At 39.0% G+C, this 20,424-nt stretch overlaps 1 protein-coding gene across 1 annotated transcript in view; it reads right to left on the reverse strand.

Moving 5' to 3' along the window:
* Positions 1-20,424, reverse strand: part of Pkhd1l1 (PKHD1 like 1) — a 142,033-nt gene that overhangs the window by 47,730 nt on the left and 73,879 nt on the right. The window contains exons 39-50 of the mRNA XM_035449642.1: positions 17,811-18,059; positions 17,059-17,208; positions 15,325-15,499; positions 14,181-14,337; positions 13,663-13,819; positions 12,656-12,735; positions 11,512-11,641; positions 10,443-10,572; positions 6,976-7,217; positions 5,307-5,443; positions 2,482-3,511; positions 914-1,105 (exon numbers count right to left, since the gene is read on the reverse strand). Coding sequence (XP_035305533.1) covers positions 914-1,105; positions 2,482-3,511; positions 5,307-5,443; positions 6,976-7,217; positions 10,443-10,572; positions 11,512-11,641; positions 12,656-12,735; positions 13,663-13,819; positions 14,181-14,337; positions 15,325-15,499; positions 17,059-17,208; positions 17,811-18,059 — 2,829 coding nt within the window. The remainder of the gene's footprint in view (positions 1-913; positions 1,106-2,481; positions 3,512-5,306; positions 5,444-6,975; positions 7,218-10,442; positions 10,573-11,511; positions 11,642-12,655; positions 12,736-13,662; positions 13,820-14,180; positions 14,338-15,324; positions 15,500-17,058; positions 17,209-17,810; positions 18,060-20,424) is intronic.

Below are 20,424 nucleotides of genomic sequence, written 5' to 3' on the forward strand. Positions count from 1 at the left end.
TTATCCCACATAGGCCAATGCATTGAAGGTATAGTACCAGGGTGGTGTTATTGAAAAGAATAGACCTTTTGAAAGGTGCAGCCTGGTGGGAGGTATTTAGCTCATAAGAACAGGTCGTCAAAAGGGAGGGTGAGACAATGATTCAGTAGCTTTGGTCCATGTTGTGCTCCTCACCACAGTGCACTTTCCTGCCATAAGCTCAAAAGCAACTGGACCTGCTGATCACAGCCTGAAATGTCCAAAAACAGAGCCAAGATAAATTGTTCTGCATACAAGTTAATTATTTTCTCAGGCTTTTGTGGTTGTAATGGAAAGATGAGTGACAGCATAGCCCATTGTAAGGAACTGCATGCAGAGGTCAGTGCAACAACCACAGATGTATGATAAATGAAAAACACAGTTATGACCACATCCGCATCTAACTTTCCTTTTAGCTGAAAAACGGCATACAGATTGTGAATAACGATAATAAATGAATACAACCTAGTTGGGTAATGATGCCAGGTACAGCAGGTGTACTAAGGACAGTATTATTGCTGGTACAAACCACGGGTCCACGACACTTCATATACATCTATTGACTTACGAAATGCTCAACACATGTCACCTCATTCAGTGAGCATAACAAAAATTTGTCTTCAGGTTGATATATCTGTTTTTACTACCTTGCTCCAGTGGCTATGGTAACTTTCCTGGTCTTTGTCACAATATTGTCTAGTGGGTCCTCAACCAACAGGATATCATTCATCTACTTATTGTCCCTCCAGCACTCAGTTTGGGTAGCCAATCTCCAGCCCGGAATTGGACGGGTGTACATGTGCTCTTTGCAATGTTGAGAACACCATGACGAAGATGATGACAACGTTTAGGAAGACATTGAAATGAGTGGCTTACACTGCTCCAATTCACTTACCAAAAGAGTCAGAGAGAACCACATCTTTTTCCAGTAAAGACACGGGAGAAGGCTTATTGAATGCGAGACGGTGGAAACTGACTGATGCATCACAGATAGATCCAGGAAAGCCAAAGCTCCACTCGGCCTCTTGAGTGCAGTGTGAAGGGTCTAGTAACGAGCTGTGTGGGATGACAGTATGCCCTCTGTGCCCTGGGAAAGAGACAGATGCAGCACAATTGCTATTTTATATAAGAAAATTAATAAAACTGATCTACAGTGCATAGGTTCTATGACGACAGTATGACAATAGATTCTAGAAACCTTGGAAGAGGTTTTTTGTTTTAAAGACACAAGGATGCATAGGTTTCACAGCAGACTTTTCTGTCATGGGACTCACCAAAAATGTGTTTGAAACACGAGCCCTGAAGCATCCACAAGAGTCAAAGGGATGGAGAGTAGAACAAGTGACTTGATTCAGAATTCACAAAAGGAAAAGGGACACAGAAGTTAGCAACTGTAGCCGAGAACTTGGACCATGAGAACATAGAAAAGAATGTTATTTCATCTTTCAAGGAGACTTTCAGAACTAAGTCACTACTATCTCTAGGTTTATCTGTCAGCCGAGTCTGAAAAGGTATTGGGTAACACACACGCATATGCCTCCTGCCCTGTTGTAGACAGGTCCATCATTAACAATTTATAAAGACAAAGCCTCTCGAAATCATGAATACATATAGACAATATCACATATTTGGACTCACATTACTTAAAATTATAGGGAAAAACCCCCTAAGATACATATTGATTTTTTCTAGGCTTAAAATTTTTATTTAAAAATTTAATAAACTTTATTATAAAAAAAAACTTGAAAATGAATTTAGCCAAATCCAAAGTCCATACATTTCAATAAACTTTGATCCAGCTAGAATGGCCACGCTGAAGCTACGGAGCTTGACACTGAGTTTTACACATTCACTATCAAATATATTTTTTATACACTGATCCATTATCAAAAGTGAAAAACCCATGACAGAGCTAGAACTGGAGAATAACAACTACATTATACCCTTTTTCATAACTCTTGTCCATTCAACATATTTTTAAACAAATGCAAACTTAGAATTTAAACTACAAAGGAGTTGAGAGCTGGCTTGCCACTTCTTAAAAAGTATTCTAATAAGGCTATATGCTTATTTGTATAGAGTATGGCTAAGTCTGGGTTTGGGAATAATGAAGACAATTTTTATCTGAATGAAGAATGAAGCCAGACCGTGGAGTTTCAGCACTGAAATGGCAGTGAGCAGTGTCTGCACTAATGGTCCCTAAAACGACCACTAATTCATGACCAAATTGCAAATGGAAGAGAAAAAGGACATGTTTGCAGGCTGCATCTGACAGTTTGGATCTCTTTCAAAAGAGAACATCTCATAGGTGCCTGGTGTTTCCTATAATTTTCAAGTCAGTAGTATGTTTTACTGCAAGGCTACAGTCTGTGATGCTGGTGAACCAGCCTTAGCCATCCAAATTCACCGAAACCTAAGTATACTTCTGATAAACTTTTGTCATGGACTGAAGAATCATATTACCTGTAAGTGAGCCATCAACGTCAATCAGTACTGCTTCGTGCTCCCATCGAAAGCCAGCCTTGTTCGGTGCATGGAAATACTGGATGTCCACAAACTTTGTACTCCAGCCTCCACACCTGTCATTACAAACCCCGGTGATGGATGTCACTCCCAAAGCCACACAGTCTTGGCGGTCAAAATTCATAAAGCGTACAGATGACACAGTCAGGCCCTGACTAAATGGGAGAACCAGGCCTTTCGAAGTGCAAAACGCAGACCCCATTCCCAGTTCATCAAGATGACCAACAATTTTGGCATTTTTAATCACAGCTCCGTTGGTTTCACCCCACCCCCCAACGTAAGAAGCCACGATCCTCTTGGTCTCGATTCCGGCCTCGTAATTATTCACCACCACAAAGTTGTGGAACTGCAGGGCCCCTCCATTGACCCACTCAGCTCCCTTTTGGCAATTCCAGACAGTGAGTGAGTTAAAGACAGCAGGCACTGGCATTGTAGAAGTGCAAGACCCTGTTTGCATGGGGAAATACTCCTCAAAGATCCACAGTCCAAACCATCCTTGAGAATGGACAGTGTTGTTAGAGAATTCTCCAAGGGGAATTCTCTTTTGGCAAATGTTTCTGTCATAGGATGGGCCATCAGGGTGGTTGTTCATTCTATACCAAAAGCCAAAGTGAGTGCCACCAGCAGCCACATTGTGTCGGATGGTGTTGTTGGGGTTGGTTACCCAGAAGGCTGCTGGAGTTACATCATCATTCAGTAGACTTGTACTTTGCTGTACAAAGATGGCCAGATTATACTGTAGAATATTGCCGTGTTCAATGCCATCTTCTATGAAAAATGCTCCTCCCTTTATATCGTATATAATGTTCCTCTCAACAAGAAGGTGATGGGTGTTGTGGATGGTAACGGCTCTGTTGTATGCTTGATGGATTGCACAGCCTCTTACATAAGACTTGAACTGTAAATCCCCAAGTAGGTGCCAATGTATTGGGTATCGTCCCAAACGGAAAGATTGGCCAGCGTGGAATACCTGTCAGGCCAGAAATAAGAACTGTTTAGTAAAGTCCGGTGATGCTGGCACACGCCTTTAATCCCAGCACTTGGGAGGCAGAGGCAGGCAGATCTCTGTGAGTTTCAGGCCAGCCTGGTCTACAGAGGAAGTGCCAGGATAGGCTCCAAAGCCACACAAAGAAATCCTGTCTCAAAAACAAAACAACAACAACAACAAACTGTTCAGTAATTTCCTGTTTCAAAATAATCTCCAATTTCATACTGAGATATGAATATTTTTATATTAATATCCTCTACATTATTCATGTTTATCATTCAAAAATAGTATTTTATTCTAAATATGGTCTTTTATATAATTCAGTACAATAGGATAGTATTTGTTAGGACATGAATGAGTGAGTAAGCATATGAATGGAATAAGCAAACCTGTTATTGCAAGGTAGCTTTGCTCTATAATATGTGCCCAAACCCATCTTTGAATCCTTTGTGTGTTATCTCCCCTCTACAACTAAACTTTAGTTTAATAAAATAGAACTCTCCACTTCTGAACTACTCTATTTAACAAAATAAGGTTCTATAAATGTCTTCTTTTTTTCGTGATCCTTTGATTCCTGAATATAAGAAACACTTGGGATATTTGCCATGTGCCAAGCCCTGTCTTTACCATTATCATAGAAGGTCACCATTGCCTTCATCACATGGATGAAGAACCTGAGTGCCTTGTTCATACTTGCAAAGCTCCATGCAATCCAAGTGGGAATGTGTCCAGATTAGGTGCTGTCACTCACTAGCCATTCAAGTGTCCTCTCAAGCCTATGATCTAATTATCCATGATAATTATCTAATATCTACAGGATGTAATTATCTATGATCTAATGTACCATTTGCCAACACATGAGACTCAACAGAAGCCAGTTGTCTAAGGAAAGAAAATATTGAAAAGCTATTTATTTTTATTTTCTTTCTACAAAATTAACTATCACTAATTCTTAATATACAACTCAGTGCTGGAAATCACAATCAAGTCATCTTTCAGATGTCACATGCATAATTTATCTTAAGAAAAGACTAAGACAAAGTGGAATTGTTGACTCTGCCACTATCAAGGCAATGCAGGTGTGCCCAGAATGGGTTTATGGGTTTTGATATTGTGTATCTAATCCCTTCCCTACTCCTTTCTTCACTGAGTACTTGATAACAACTGATAAGTCCTGATTATTAAGTCTAATTATTGAAAAGACACAATGAAGGTTCTGAAATCAATAAAATTTTAGAGTTTGAATAAACAAAGATAACCAGGAATTTGAGTAAACACGCTAAGGAGAGGGCTGTCTTGTGTAGTAACACTGAGAAGAAACCCAGGAGAAATAAGAATGTGACGTATGCAGCGTTGATGGATGAGCATTTTAAACTAAACAAAGAACAAGAGCAGCCAACCTAAGTCATAAATGTGCTTGACATAGTCACAGAAGGAGGCCCATGTGGCTAAGCTGACTTGAACAAGTGACAGGTGACAGAATCATCAACAGCTAGAATCCAGGCCCTATGGCCCCATGGAAAGCAATTTAATTTTGTGTTTTAGATGTTAGTATGAAGCCATTATTAGGGCTTGAATTCTGTGTGTGTAGCAAGATTTACGCTTTTTACAAATAAAGAAATAAATATTTTGAATGATCAAGGAAGTGAATAATTGGCTGTATTAAAACTGTTCATTTATCTCTCTGCTATCATAGTGGAAGTAAAGTTTGGCAAACAGCAGTGAAATACGTCAATTCCCTGTATGACACCTTGGCGATTTAAGCACTGGTCCTTACCTCCACATATTCTATCCTTCCTGTTACCATGTTAGCCCCAGGCAAAGGAGCATGCAGCATGATGCAGCCTCCAAACTGGTCACTTCCTATTTCTTCTCCAAACTTCCCTTGAAGGCATGTCTGCGTAGCAAATTCTCCTTTAAGAATATTTTAAAGCATTATTCAAGACCTCATGCAACAATATCCTTGCCAAAAATTTCCCCATACTCATTTCATATCTCTTTATTTACATATAATTTTAACCTAATTCTGGAACATAATTATTACAGATTCATATCATCTTTTTCTAGGTACTCTGTCTCGTCACGTTTGCATATTCTAAAGCATCTTTTAGAGATAGTATTAAATAAAATGTGACGGTTGAGAGAATAATGGTTAATTATGTTTTGTTTGTGGTTTCTGAAGCTTCCTCTTCAAACTGGGAATTAACATAATGCAAAATTATGCTTGTCTAGTACTAGATTCTGACAGACCCATTTGCATAACAGGAAACAATCTCATTTTAAGAAGCATGAGACTTGCTTTCCTATCTCCTGTGAGACTTGATGCAGATAAAATGGCATCAGAAAGTAGGTCATTTAACAGAAAATCCAATGACCTCATGCTTACCATTGAAGAGAAAGCTATTAACTAACTTTATCTGTTATTATATCATCAGTTACTGGTGATTACAAAAAAATATTAAGAGATGACTTGTCAAAAGACATTCTGCTTTATAGTGTAAACACATCATTAAGATGCAACAATAGCCAATAATTCTCTACTGCGGTGTTCGGGGCCTTTCACTAACTCATCCCCCTGGCCTTCATCATAGTTGTTGACTTATTTCCTGCCAGTGGCAAGTAAACAGAAACAATCTACATACATCATTTCAGAACCTAAGCAATTCATTGGTGGGTTGCCTTTCTAGTCATTTCATCTTTGCTTCTGAGGTGATGAAAGTCCATACTGACACAAAGCCTACAACAGTCTGAATTCTGGAATGATTGTAATAAAAAGGACCTCCTGGTGACCCAGATTAGACCAGACAGATGGAGCATGAATAAGCATCCTTTAGACTCTCATGCAAAGAATGATTCGAGCCAAAATTTCAAAGGCATTGGAGCTTCCCTAGCCTATAGGCTATATATCTATACACATATCTCTCTATCTTCTCATATATCCACTTTTCCATCTAGTCAACATTGGCCATGAACTACTCACTACAATATCTATCTACAACACAACTACTGTCATATACGATACAGATTTTGGAAAAAGAGGTAAAGAATTGTTAAAGATTTGCTAAATGAAACATCAAATACTGTATTCTACATTTTCTTGGAAAATCCAACTGATGTAGCTTCTGGATGACATATGACTCTGTAGTCTTCAAGTCCTCATAATAAAGGACCCTGAGAATAGAAACATATAATAAGAAATCACAAGACTAGGAAAGGACTTCATCAATGGATTCCAAGAACACCCATTTCTTCCAATTTGGTATCAGTAACGGTCATTTCCATCATTATATTGCAGATAACTTCAAGCTATTAGGCTCTCCAAATTTCCATACTTAATGTCTGCATGGTGTGTTTTAAAGTTCAAAATAGTATACTACACTTCAGTATAAACCAACAGGCCTTAAAAATTAGCATGATGGCCATCTGATGACGGAAGCTAAGGATACCTGTGTCAAATCCATCGGGACATGAGGGAATTTTGTCATTCCATTCCACATTATCAGACCCTCTTATTAAGATATTTCTTGTAAGAATTCCGACCTCTGCCCTTGCTTCAAACACAGTTCCATCAGGGAGGGTGACAGTAATTCCTAAGTGTGTGTAGTTTAGTGGCCTAGTTAGTGTTATGTGCATTCCGTCAGCTGACACAGATGCAATGGTCCGTTTCTCATTTTCTCCTTGGCTGTGTCTGTAAAATTTAAGGGAAAAAAATTAAAAGTTAACATACACATTTGCCATATTTGTTCTACACATTTAAATGCTACAGTAATAAAGTAAGGTTATTGATTACTTTTTTATTGATAACTTTTTTACCGATGCGACCAAATATCTATGAAGATCAAACTGGATGGAAGAAGGCTTTATTTTAAAACATACTTTCAGAGATACAGTGTACCATGTCAGGATAGGTTTGGTAGCAGGAGTTCAAGGCAACTGGTCACATGGCCTCCACAACCAGGAAGAAGAGAGCAGGGTGGCAATGTCTAACGCTTCCACTCACCAGGCTCCATCTCCTAAAAATTCTACAGTCTTCTAGAAAGCATCCCCTGTTGGGAACCAAGTTTGCAAATACACAAGTCTATAGGGAACATTTTGTATTCAACTCACAGCCCTGAGTAACATAATTAAAGTCCCAGTTAATACAAATTAAGCTATGGACAAAATTCTGGGAGGTAGGAAGTGACAGCATTATAGAAGCAATCTATACACACAGAACAATGTCCATGGTGATTGGTGTTGCTGGGAGTGGACAACCCCACCAAGAAGACATTCCTTTTCTTTTCTTTAGCCTTAATGTTTTAAATCTTCTTTATTGAATTAAAATATGATTGTATCATTCTCCCCATTATATTCCTCCAATATCTGACCTCTGTTGTGGTGAAAGCTATGCCCCAGTCCCTGGCAACCATATACCCAAAGAGTCTGGGATGTTATGGTGGAAATTCCACCTAATGTGCCCTCCCCATCTCCCTCCAAACCCTGCTGCATCTCAGAAAGCCCACGGAATGATGACCCCTCCCCCAGAGATGCTCAAGACCACTCCCATGGAGTATTTAGACATGTGGTTTTCCGGTTTCCCTTTCCTGTCTCCTCTCTGGGGCACTGGAAGACCCTGGGGAGAGCTGAATCCATTAAACATGGGCTTTTTCTAATTCCATTTGATTTGGTCTGATTTGGATGCTACATCGGCACAGAGGCTTTTTGGGGCGTAGAAACTTTTCAAACTCCTCTTTCCAAATTCACTACCTCCTTTTCTTTAACTAAGGTTGTTACAGAAAAGCCATTTTCTTAGCTCTGGTTTTGTAAGTTCTTAGATTGAATTCACCTATGAATAGCGAATAAGATTTGAGGGGAAACCCCTTAACTCATGTTTCTTGATGTTTTGGTTGTAAGCCTAGCTTCCAGCCCTAATTCATGCTTCTTAAAACCAGCTCTATTCTAAATTGTAAAGTTGCTCTTTCATTCCACACAGAAAGTCTATAAATTGGGATTTTCTATTTATTAGTGAGCCCCGTGATTTTCCTCCTTTTTTTTTTAATTTTGTCATTATGTAATTTAAATTTCCTTCCAAGGGGAGAATAAAGGGATACTTACAGAGCTAACTCTGCAAGTATATATTTATCTCTCCCTAACATCTGCCAGCCTATTTTTAACTTGAAAAATGGCATCTTGTATTTTAAGTTTTTAAACCCAGCCACGGACTTGGCAGATCTGTTTCTTGTCATAATTACTCTTCATTTCCCGATAAACATACGCACATGCAATCTTACTGTCTGTAATTTAAACACCAAGCAAAACTAAAGCTCTTCTCGACCTCACACCCTGATATTCTTGGGGCAGCTGTACCATATTTTATTTTACTTTATTTTATTGTTTGTTTTTGTTTTTTGGAGACAGGGTTTCTCTGTGTAGCTTTAGAGGCTGTCCTGGCACTCACTATGGAGACCAGGCTGGTCTCCATAGAGAACCACCTGCCTCTGCCTCCCCAGTGCTGGGATTAAAGGCATGCGCCACCAACTCCCAGTGATTTTAATTTCTTAATTGCTAGAATATGTAACTAATGGGAAATTAAGGGATGTAGTTGTGAAAAGTTCTGCCAGCTGTCTCATTGTATACTGACTTCTCTCTTTACTCTGACATACCTCCAGGTCTGCTCAGGGGGAACACTGCCAAGCCGGAAGGATAAATGGGTTCTGCCTGCTGCTCACGAGTCCTGGGGTGACCCCACCAGACAAAGCAGCTCACTTGCATTTTTGTTCTCATGAATGTCTTCAGCTAAAGCACCGCAGTCAGATGCTTTCAAATGACTTTTACTAGCAGAGAGCTTGTTTCCATGGGGGAAACCTCACCTAAGAACCTAACCATGTAAAATAAAGTATTTTATTGCTACCCATTGTTTTGTTTTGTTTTGTTTTTACCATGGTTCAGATCTATTCGTCTTCTCATAACAAATCCAGTCACTGAAAACTCAACGCAGCGGTGGTCACAGAGAGGCTACCATCTGACTCACACGTGTTTGGCTGTTAGTGGTTCTTTACCAAATGGCCCAAGTTAGAATAAAACAGTTTTTGGGAATTCCAAATCGTTCCTCTTCTGTGTTGTAACATGTTATTTTAAGGTGTGTTGCTTTTGTTTATGCTCGGGAACACTTGTTCAAGGAGGCAAAGATGTGTTGGATTAAATAGAATTCCCCCGCTGTCGGGAGCCTGGGTCAGCAAGTAGCTGACAGCAAGTGGTAAAGAAGAGCCAGGCGGAGAAGGGTTCATAAGGCGGGGAGAGGAGAAGCACGAGAACTTCTGAAGAGAAGCAGGGAGCAGGTGACCTACTCGCTGTGAAGCCCTCCCTGAGGAGGAGAGCTCCACCTCAACCTTAGAATCTTGAGTTCCTTAGAGGGACAGAGATTGAGAAAAAATCCCTTCATAACTTTGAAAGAGTCGGTGCCTGAGGGAACAGAATTCTCTCAGGCTGCAGCTCTTGCGGCCTACCTGCTGCTGTTAGTGGAGCTGCAGTTGCTGATTCAGACAGCAGTGGCTTACAAGGCGGTGACAATTAAGAAAAAAGGACAACACTTAGATTAAAAAGAAAAATCTGAATGGGGGTGGGATATGGGGTTGGTGGGGGTCATGGGAGGGAGAGGGAACTGGAATAGATAAGTAAAACAAGCTTGTTTCTAGTTTAAATAAGAAAATCTGTATCTTTTTTGTTGGTTTTTTCTTTTTTGTTTTGTTTTTCGAGAAGGGGTTTCTCTGTGGCTTTGGAGGCTGTCCTGGAACTAGCTCTTGTAGACCAGGCTGGTCTCGAACTCACAGAGAGCCGCCTGCCTCTGCCTCCCGAGTGCTGGGATTAAAGGCGTGCGCCACCAACGCCCAGCCTAGAAAATCCTTATCTTAAATAAATCAACATCACTGGATACCTGTGTCCCGTGCTAGCAATCACGATGCTGTCTCCTGCCTTCCATGTCACGGCTTCCTGTACAATCAAAGTCCATTCTCCTGCATTTGCAGTGTGAGCCAAGCGAGTCCAGACCACAGGAACAGGCAGACCTGGAAGCCACATACACAAGGGTCGAGCATCTCTTCAGATGTGTCTCCTGGGTTACTAAGTGCTTTCTGCATTTGAATTGCGTTGATTTGGGGAAGACTTACTGTACCATAGGATTTCACCACTTACTCAAATAAGAGAGATGAAGAAGAATTCCTGCTTCAGAAAATTGACAATCGGGTTTATAATAGCATGCCTCTATAATAATGTATGCCTGGAGGAAATTAGCAAATTGTGTTTCTGTAATGATGTGTTCTGTTTGTGAAAATCTTTATAGAAACAGTATAAATATAAATTGTGATCATATTATTATCGTCGTTGGCATGAACCACTTAGACTGATAAATTATACAGATACATCTTGAAGAAATCACAATAGGATGTGTATTTAATACCACATATGGCATAGCGTTCCTGTTCCTGGCATTCTACTTTCACAAAAAGGCTATGATTTTCAGCATATGGAAGACATCAGTGTAAAAAACGACTCCATTCATGCCTAAGCTATGTCACGCTGGCACCTAAGACATGATCAAACCATGTTCCTGGATGACATTTTCCTGCAGTATAACCATAGAAAAGTACATCTTACATTTATTATTGTGTTTTAGAAGTATCACATATGCAGAAGTAAAAGTAATCTTCTAATTCCAAAATGGGTGCTTTTTCAATCAGAGAAATAGTAAGCAGAGTCCATTGATGGGGGTTGTACATAACAGAATTGCAAATGGAGATAACAGTGTTTGGCCAGCCATAGAAATGGCTATGAAAGGAGTACCGGGTGTCCCAGAAGGAAGGCATGGCCTTGGTTCTGAGACTGGCTTGGGTGGGGGATTCTCTACACTAAGGGGTAGAGTCAGAAAGGAAGTGGTACAGAGACCATCCAAAGATAGGAGAAGCCTGGGAAGTTTATTATCATTTATTGGAGTGTCTTCGGCCTACCGTGCAAATCCAGCGTGCCCTCTCGTACTGCCAATGTTTTAGCTCCATATACAGGGAGCTCGGGGGACCTGAGATGCCCATGCAGAGTAATGACAGCCTGGTGTTGAAACGGGGATGCCTCTGTCCCAATCTGAAAGAATTCACAGACCTTGATCAGAAGACTAAAGCTCAACAATTCACATTTCCTCTTTATTTTTAATTTATTTACTTAGTTTTATTACACATACAGTGTTCTGTTTGCATATTTGCCTGCACACCAGAAGAGGGCACCAGATCTCATTACAGACGGTTGTGAGCCACCATGTGGTTGCTGGGAATTGAACTCAGAACCTCTGGAAGAGCAGCCAGTGCTCTTAACCTCTGAGCCATCTCTCCAGCCCCAACAATTCACATTTCTAAGCCAGCAAAAGTAACTATTTTTCCTTTTCTTCCCCATTTGAGAACTGTCTTTTTCACAACATAAGATTTACTTTTTTTAAAAAAAGATATTTTTATTTTTAAGGTGTACATTGGTCTGTGTGGGGGTGTGAGATACCCTTGAACTGGAGTTACAGAGAGTTGTGGGCCACGATGTGGGTGCTGGGAATTGAACTTGGGTCCTCTGGAAGAGAATCCACTGTGTATGCTTTGTGTATGTTTTCATGAGTGTTGTAGGTGCAGGTGTGTGCTATTGTAACACAGAAAACATCAATATCAAAAGGACTCAGCTTTTAAACAATATTACCCTGGTACCTCAAATGTGATTAGAGCCAATGGTTCTGCGTGTGGACACAAGAATATGACCTTCAGTGTTGATCCTTAGGTGCTGTCCACTTTTTCTTGTTGGGTAACCTTGTTAGCTGCCCCCCCCACACACACACCAATGCTAAGACCTGAATTTTCTAATAGGTCAATATATAACAGCTCACCTTAGAAAGCATGCTGGCTGACCCAGGGCAGTTTTGCTTTTACTTTAAATTCGACAACACACTATGCTTTCTCTATTAAGATGCAGGAATACTCTGCGAAACCTCCTGCACGTTTGCTACACTACTTAAACCTATCTAAACAGACACAACTTCAGGAAAACTTGGTAGGATTAACTATTTATTTTACACATAGCATTTTAAACAATACAATTAGGTAAATATATTATTTTCTGTACCTGAAGGACACCCCCATCGGTGATTAGGATATTTTCTGCCTGGAGTTCAATATCAGCTTCATCAAATATCAGAGTCCCACCTATGAACCACATAATTTTAATATTCACAAGACCCCAAGTGTTGACAGCAAAAGAAATCCTACAGTTCAACTATACATGTTAATTCCATAAAACAGAACCTTAAAATATAAACTAAGAACAAAGGCAGAGTTGTCTTTATAGAAGCCATTATAATATCAACCTCAACTCTGACATTTAAAAAAAAAGTGAGCTCTGCAATTTTTACTATTTTGTGCCATACGAATAGCTTGAGTAGCATTGTTAAGAATAAACTAAGATGCCTTTTTATAAGATTGATGTCAATTTGAAGACAGTACAACTTTACCCTCAAATAGCAAACACTTTTATAATTGAAGAAGCTAAAAACAAAATCATAAAATTACAGCCACCTTCAAGCACATAAGACCATTACGGCAAAGTTTATGCATAAAAGCTCCAAGTAGTCTATAATTACTGTTTAATATCTCTTTTGTGTATAATTGTAATTGCTGGGGTTATTTCATTACTATAGTAGAGCCAGAATGTCAAGAAGCAGAGAGAACGTAGGCTATCACTGAAATCAGGCTCACAAGCAAAAGAGGCTTGTACTCAGCCTCCAAGGGCAATCGGGGGTTGTTTAGGATTGACTTGAGCAAACTACTACAATTTTGCAGCCTCTGGGATCCAATTCCTCAATAATTTTGACATGGGAAATGCTGTTATTTTAATCAGTTAAATCTGAGAACATCAAGATGTTCGCCATCCTCCCCTAACTATTACTGAAAAAAAGAGGGGATATGAAACAAAGTTTGAAGAATGCTGGTGGCAACATGCTAAGTAAACTCATAACTGAAAACAGACTTTAAAAGCCCCACACAAAGGCGAATGCTCAGAATCGTCAACTTTGGTTGAATCAATGCCACAGAAATAATTAGCAGAGGCTAATATACGGATTTTCACAAGTTTACCTTGAATGAGTAGCATTTTCAGAATAGGCGTACTTTGGTCCAGCAGAATTATCTGCCCTTCTGTAATAACAGCAAGTGACCCTTCCTCTGGTGGGGGTTTTCCTCCCCATGAGGCATTGGAAGACCAAACATCAACATATAAGAAGTCAGGGTTCTCCTGTAACAGTGTGTACGAAGCCATAAAGTTCAGAGAATTTAACAGAAAATTTCTCAGAGAAGATAAAGTGTAGAACAAGATAGATACATTTATCCAAGTAATGAAATGAAACTCACTTGAAAGATGTTACAGATGACTTGATTATTTTGTGATTATAAAAAAGTTAAAACCTATTATTAATTACACCACACGTGGATTAATTAAGATATGAAATAATACATGAATGATAAATCATAAAAATGTGCACTGCTTAAGCTTAGATTATTTGTTAGAGCCATTAAAAGAAGATATCTGCTAGCACTCAGCCCACCACCGGGGTGCTAGATTTTCATTGCTGTGGTTACGACACGCAACCGCTTACCACTTTGGCCATGCCGAAGTTTCTGATGCTGATATGAACTGGAGCCCACCCTGAAGGAACATGAGGACTTGTCACACAGATGATATGTGTCTTGTTAGAGTACTGGACATCACATTGGTCGTTGGCTATGGAGACATGAACATCCCGTGTGTTTTCACTGGAAAGGAAGAAAAGGTTAACCATACATGCTTAGCTTGAATTTCTACTTTGTCTATTAAAAGCCCTGCATTCATATGTTACTGTAAAATCAGTGATCATGCCCTATAGTCTATCAAAGTGCAGACTGACACCATATTAAGATTCAGAAATATTTGTTGAGAAAAAGGAAACAGAAAGTTTAAGACATGGGGAAATAGGAATGTGAAAATTAGCAAGTGCTCCACTATTAAAGGGAAGCCTTTCTGGGCTTAAACCATCAAGATTCTTAGTGGTCTGCAAATAGTTGCATTTTACAAACTGTAGAAATTGCTCATGGATTTTTTTTTTTCCTTTGCAATATTATGAGCATGGTCACAAGCCTTAGACTGTAACCTCTACATGAACCGTAAACACTTGAGAAACTAAACAAGTCTCCCATGCTTTGAGGTCAGCTTCATCTACTGAAGAACGATATCAATGCTGCTGAATAATGCCATCAGAAAAAGAGCTGGCTGGTTGCAAAGGAGGGACTCTGATTAGGGAAAAGATGTTTCTTTTCCACCAATGAAATGATGTGATCGGAGATGAGCTGATAGGGAAAGCATAACCGATGATTTGTGCTTATCAACTTATTGCTAGATTTGCTGCAAGTCATCTTATCTCTTGTACCTTAGCGTCCTGAACACGAGGAAGGATAAAAACACCTTATATGGCATAAGAAACCTTCTGTGGGTAGAAAAATCCTTAGCACAGCGTCTGTAGTCAGTGAATGCAGAATGCTAGAGCTATTTTGTACCTCAAGCAGGACTTGCAAACAGCAAGATCCACACTTTGAGACTGCACTTGATTACTCCGAGGCTCAAGAAATATAGATAGATAGATAGATAGATAGATAGATAGATAGATAGATAGATAGATAGATAGATAGATAGAGATAGAGAGAGCAAGAGTAACTAACAGCTTGCGTCCAGAAGCATGTTGGTGTGCACCCGTGTGAAGCCGGTACCTGAATCCAGATCCTGTGACTGTAAGTCGGGTGCCCCCCGCGGTGCTGCCTCTCCTGGGAGATATTTCAGTGACCAGCGGTGTCAGAGACAAGGAGTATGTAAACGGCATCGTGGACTGCGATGAGTCCTTCCCGTTGACCACACTCACTCCACAGGCTTGATCCGGCCCGCTGCCTGTGAGAAGGGACTCGAACTGAGCATACTGTCATCGGGCCCAGATTCACGTCAAAACCCCTAATATATTCATTATTACCCTGCCTTTCCGTTGAGCACTTCACAGTGCACACAGGTTGTACACAACCTAGCCAAATTCTCTAGAGAAAGCTAAAAATATCACAGAACCTATAAACACTATTAACAAGGGAAGAGGCAAGAAAACAACAATAGAAACCCCTCAGCACTGCTCTTGTGGACAATTTCCACTCCTAGAAGGTTCAAGGTTGCAAATTAGAGTTAGAAAAGAGAGACTGAAGCCCAGGCCACAGAGGAGACAGGAAAGGCTGAAACACAGCAAGGAGCCCATGGAACATACACAAAAGAGAAGGAGCCAGTGGAGTGGAGACTCACAACCTACCAGTTTTCCCCAGTATCACGGCATAATTTTATCAAGATACAGTGTTGAAATGATAAATCTACACAACAAAAATGTCAGGTAAGCAAAAAGTTCTCAAAACTATAAAGTATTATGTTACCATGTTTGCACATAAAGCATATTCTTTGTCTAAAAAGTCATTTAAATACCTTCTTAAATTTTGTTAAATAATAAGGAAAAATCTTTACAACATAGTAGATAGTTGAGGTCCACAGCCAACCAAATTAGGGCTAGCAATGTCTCCATTTAACAGAAAACCTGGAGTAGGGAGAAGCCTACTTACTTAGTTGGGAATTAAAAAAGAAGTGGCAAAGTTTGAGATTTAGGGATTTCCCAGAGCTTAAGCTTTATTTTTCAACCAGTAAAAATAAACAAGTATTATAATAGCAGAAAATAACGTATCATTTCCAGATATCCATCCTTCTATATGTATCAACTATGTTAAACCTAATTTTCGGTACATGAAGAATCTGAGGCAGATAGAGGCTCAAAGGTTTTCCCCAAGAAATGCTTAGGGCTCAGATCCTGCTGGTGACTGCCAAGCTTCGTACACAAAAGCATTGTATCAATTCATCTTTTAAGAATACTTTTATTTTTTAAATTATACAATACATAATTTACCCATTTTTCTTTCCCTCTAAACTCTCCCATATACCATTACCATTCCTTGCTATCTTTCAAGTTTATATCTCTCTTTCCATTAATTGTTATTACACTCATATATATATATATATATATATATATATATATATATATATAAATACAATGTTACTTGTGTGTATGTTTTGGGGGCTGACGATTTGGGACTGGGTAGCCAGTTGGTGTTCTCCTCTCTGGGGAATATTATTTCTTCCTGTCTCAGCATTTTTAGTTGCCTTTAAAGAAAATGTATCTAACAGGAACCAAAGACACATTCTCCATTTGGATGCAGAACTAAGAGCCAGCCACCAATTGATGTCACAAACTAAAGTCCTCAGAGTTATAACAGTAGAAAGTAAAGTTCTGACCAAATTGCTTGAAGTCAGGATATTCATAAATAAGACTCAGTTATGTCAAAAGAATTGAACAACTTGAGAAAAGAGACTATAATCTTTCTAAAATTTGCATTTTTCAAAGGCAGCCATTTTTTTTGAGTAATTACCATTATTAGGTGGAATCTCACAAAACAGTGTTTTAGAGTCCGATCCAAGTTTGTCTACTGCACATTGGGAGCCACAGACCAATAGAGCTGAATTTTGGGGATCAAACCCAGTGCCTGTCACAGTCATGGTTTGGCCACCTCCAAAGCTCCCTGAATAAGACAAAACTGAGTGAATGTTTGGAAAACTTCCTCTCTGTGTATGTATTTGCTGTAGTTAACAACTTGAAAAGGAAATCACTTTACATGAAATTTATTATATTATTAACAAAACCAAGTATCTTTTCATTATAGCATCTAAATTTTCAATGAACGAATGTTATTTCTAGTAACAAGTAGACAATTCTAGAAACTAAAAGCTTAATTTGAAAGAGATGTCACAAAAGAATTCAGAGTATCCAAAACATGCATATAATATTACTATTTAATTATTTTCATCATACTTTTTAGAGGTTCTTGACCATTAATTTTCAACTAGAAACACTATTTTCTGCGGAAATAATTATATTCCACTTAAACTAAACATGATTTTAAAATTTCCACATGTCACTTGGCAATTTCGAGTTGTAGAATTTTAAATTAAATGCTACAGTAGTAAGAAAAATACAAAATATTTTGAATGATTAATTAATATTCTTGTATGTTAATTTGTTGGACAGATAAAAAATTATTCTTATGCTTATAAGAGGTACAAATTATGGCAGGACTTTCAGAACAGTGAGTGTTGAAATAATATGAACTATTTATCTGATCACCTTGCTTTGGATAAATATCCTGAATATAAAGTGGGTACTCAAACAGGACAGAGGAGAGGGCAGAGCCTTTTGTCTTGTGAAGCATCGTCACAGGAAAAATGCCCCCTGCATGTTCTCCCACAATGCACTGTAACATACTATCATTGACACTAGTCACGTTACACGCACTGTCTTTTATCATCACTGAAACGTCGGAGATATCAAATCCAAGGTTAGACCCTGTTATTTCAACTTCAGTTCCTGGTGGACCTTAAAACAAAAGGGAAACAATATTAATACATGCTACAGGCTAATGTTTCTATACACACTTAAAGATATGTAACTTTACTGCTGTGAAAAAAAAATAATATCCAGTTGAGCGGGACACACCTCTAATCCCAGTACTTTGGAGGCAGAGGCAGGTGGGCCTGGATCGCCGAGTTCAAGGCTAGCCTAGTCTACAAAGCAAATCCAGGACAGAAACCTTGTCTTGAAAACCAAAAACCAAAACAAAGCAAACTAATATCCAGCGTTCTAAAACTAATAAATAACAATACACATTGTATACATTTTTATTACAATATATATCAGCCGATTGTACATTCATCATTTATGACTTATCTCAACGTTCACTGTTTTCTAGCCCTTCTATGTAGCACGGGTTCTAATAGGTCTTAATAATAAAAACCCAGAGCCAGATAAAGGGGTAAATGCTGTAAGGTCAGAGAAGTAAAGGAGCCAGCAATAAGAGAGATTGCTTCCTTCTGCTGAATCCTGAGACCAAAGGTGCGATCCTGTCCCTATGAGTCCTCCAACTGAGTACAAAGAGCTCCTGTCTCCTCCTGCCTTATATTCCTTTCTCTGCCCAGCCATATAACTCCTGTCTTCACCTCCCTAGTGCTAGGATTAAAGGAGTGTGACTCCCAAGTACTGGGATTAAAGGTGTGTGTCACCACTGCCTAGTGTGGCTAGCTCTGCACGCTGATCTTCAGGCAAACTTTATTTGTTAGCTGACAAACACAATAACACCACACCCTGTCCATGATAACTTATAAATCACTTCTTTAGACTAGTAGAGAAAACAGAAAGAGGGAAGAATGATCTAGAGAGGGAACTAGGGATTTCTGAGTATACAACTTAGTATTTTTGTGCTATTTTCTCCTTTGATGATAGCAATTCTTTTTGAGAATAAGCCGGACTTTCTGTTACTCAAATATGTTCAGTAGCTACACTGTGAGAAAAAAAAATATGTCATGTTATATAGTGAATCAGTTACAGTTGAAAATAGAGGAAAGGCAACTAATTTAAAGAAAATACTGATGTTAGGGACTTGTTAAATACAAAACAAAAATTTCATTTTATCTGTTCTTTTAATTCTTCTTTTGATAAAATAATACTTTTTTTTAAAAAAAACCTTCCCATGTATTCTTCTTTTCTTTTTCTTTTTTCTTTGGTTTTTCGAGACAGGGTTTCTCTGTGTAGCTTTGGAGCCTATCCTGGCACTCTCTTTGGACACCAGGCTGGCCTCGAACTCACAGAGATCCGCCTGCCTCTGCCTCCAGAGTGCTGGGATTAAAGGCGCGTGCCACCAAGGCCCGGCCCTTCCCATGTATTCTAGGAAGTTTTAAACACCTCTTACTTTGTGTAATGGCAGTTAGACACAACTGTCTTTGCAGGGCTGGAGACATGGCTCAGCAATTGGTGCTCTTCTGGGTGCCTGGGTTTGATTCCCAGCATTTCATCTGCATGATGGCCCACAATGATCCCACAAGTGGCACACACACATACTTGTAAGCAAAACACTTATACATATAACAAAAAAATAAAAATTTACAACTGCCTCTGGGTTTTCATTTTCCCATGAAATCAATATATATATATATATATATATATATATATATATGTATATATATATGCACTTTTGTCTTTTTATGCCAATCTTATATTGATTTAATTATCAAGGATGCTACTCTAAGATTGTGAGGAATATTGCCCTCCTTACATAGCCCATCCTTCTCCATGTACACTATTATTTTATATCATATTACTATTATCTGTAAAATCAAATACTGCACGTGTGAATTTTCTTCCTGCATTCCAGCTTTATCCCATCCAAATCTGTATTCTGCTGTCCAAGTCATGACACAGATGTGCACAAATGTCTTTTTGTTTGTTTGTTTTTTCAAGACGGGGTTTCTCTGTGTAACTCTCCTGGATGTCTTGGAACTCATGGTGTAGACCAGGCTGGCCTTGAACTCAGAGAGATTCACTTGCCTCTGCCTCCCAAGTGCTGGGATTAAAGGTGTGCTCCCCCAGGTGGTATTTATATGACATTTTTTAATTGATCATTAATCTAACTATTCATAGTTTGCTCTATCTGTTGAAATTATTTAATGATATCTCATATTTATTGTGTGAAGGTCATTATTTTCTGAGCAAACACAACAGGAATTTATTTGTTGAGACCCCTACTTTTCTCTCCAATCTTACCTCCAGGTAATTAGCTAATTCCTTTTTGTTTGTTTGTTTGTTTTTTAACATAGGTACATTGAGGGCAGAAAATTCCATAGGGCAAATCCCTAAAGTTTGAATGAATAGTGATCTTTATAGGTTATTACAAATTAAAATCTACCAG

The sequence above is a fragment of the Cricetulus griseus genome, chromosome 10 (genome assembly GCF_003668045.3).
Source record: "Cricetulus griseus strain 17A/GY chromosome 10, alternate assembly CriGri-PICRH-1.0, whole genome shotgun sequence".
Taxonomy (NCBI): domain Eukaryota; kingdom Metazoa; phylum Chordata; class Mammalia; order Rodentia; family Cricetidae; genus Cricetulus; species Cricetulus griseus.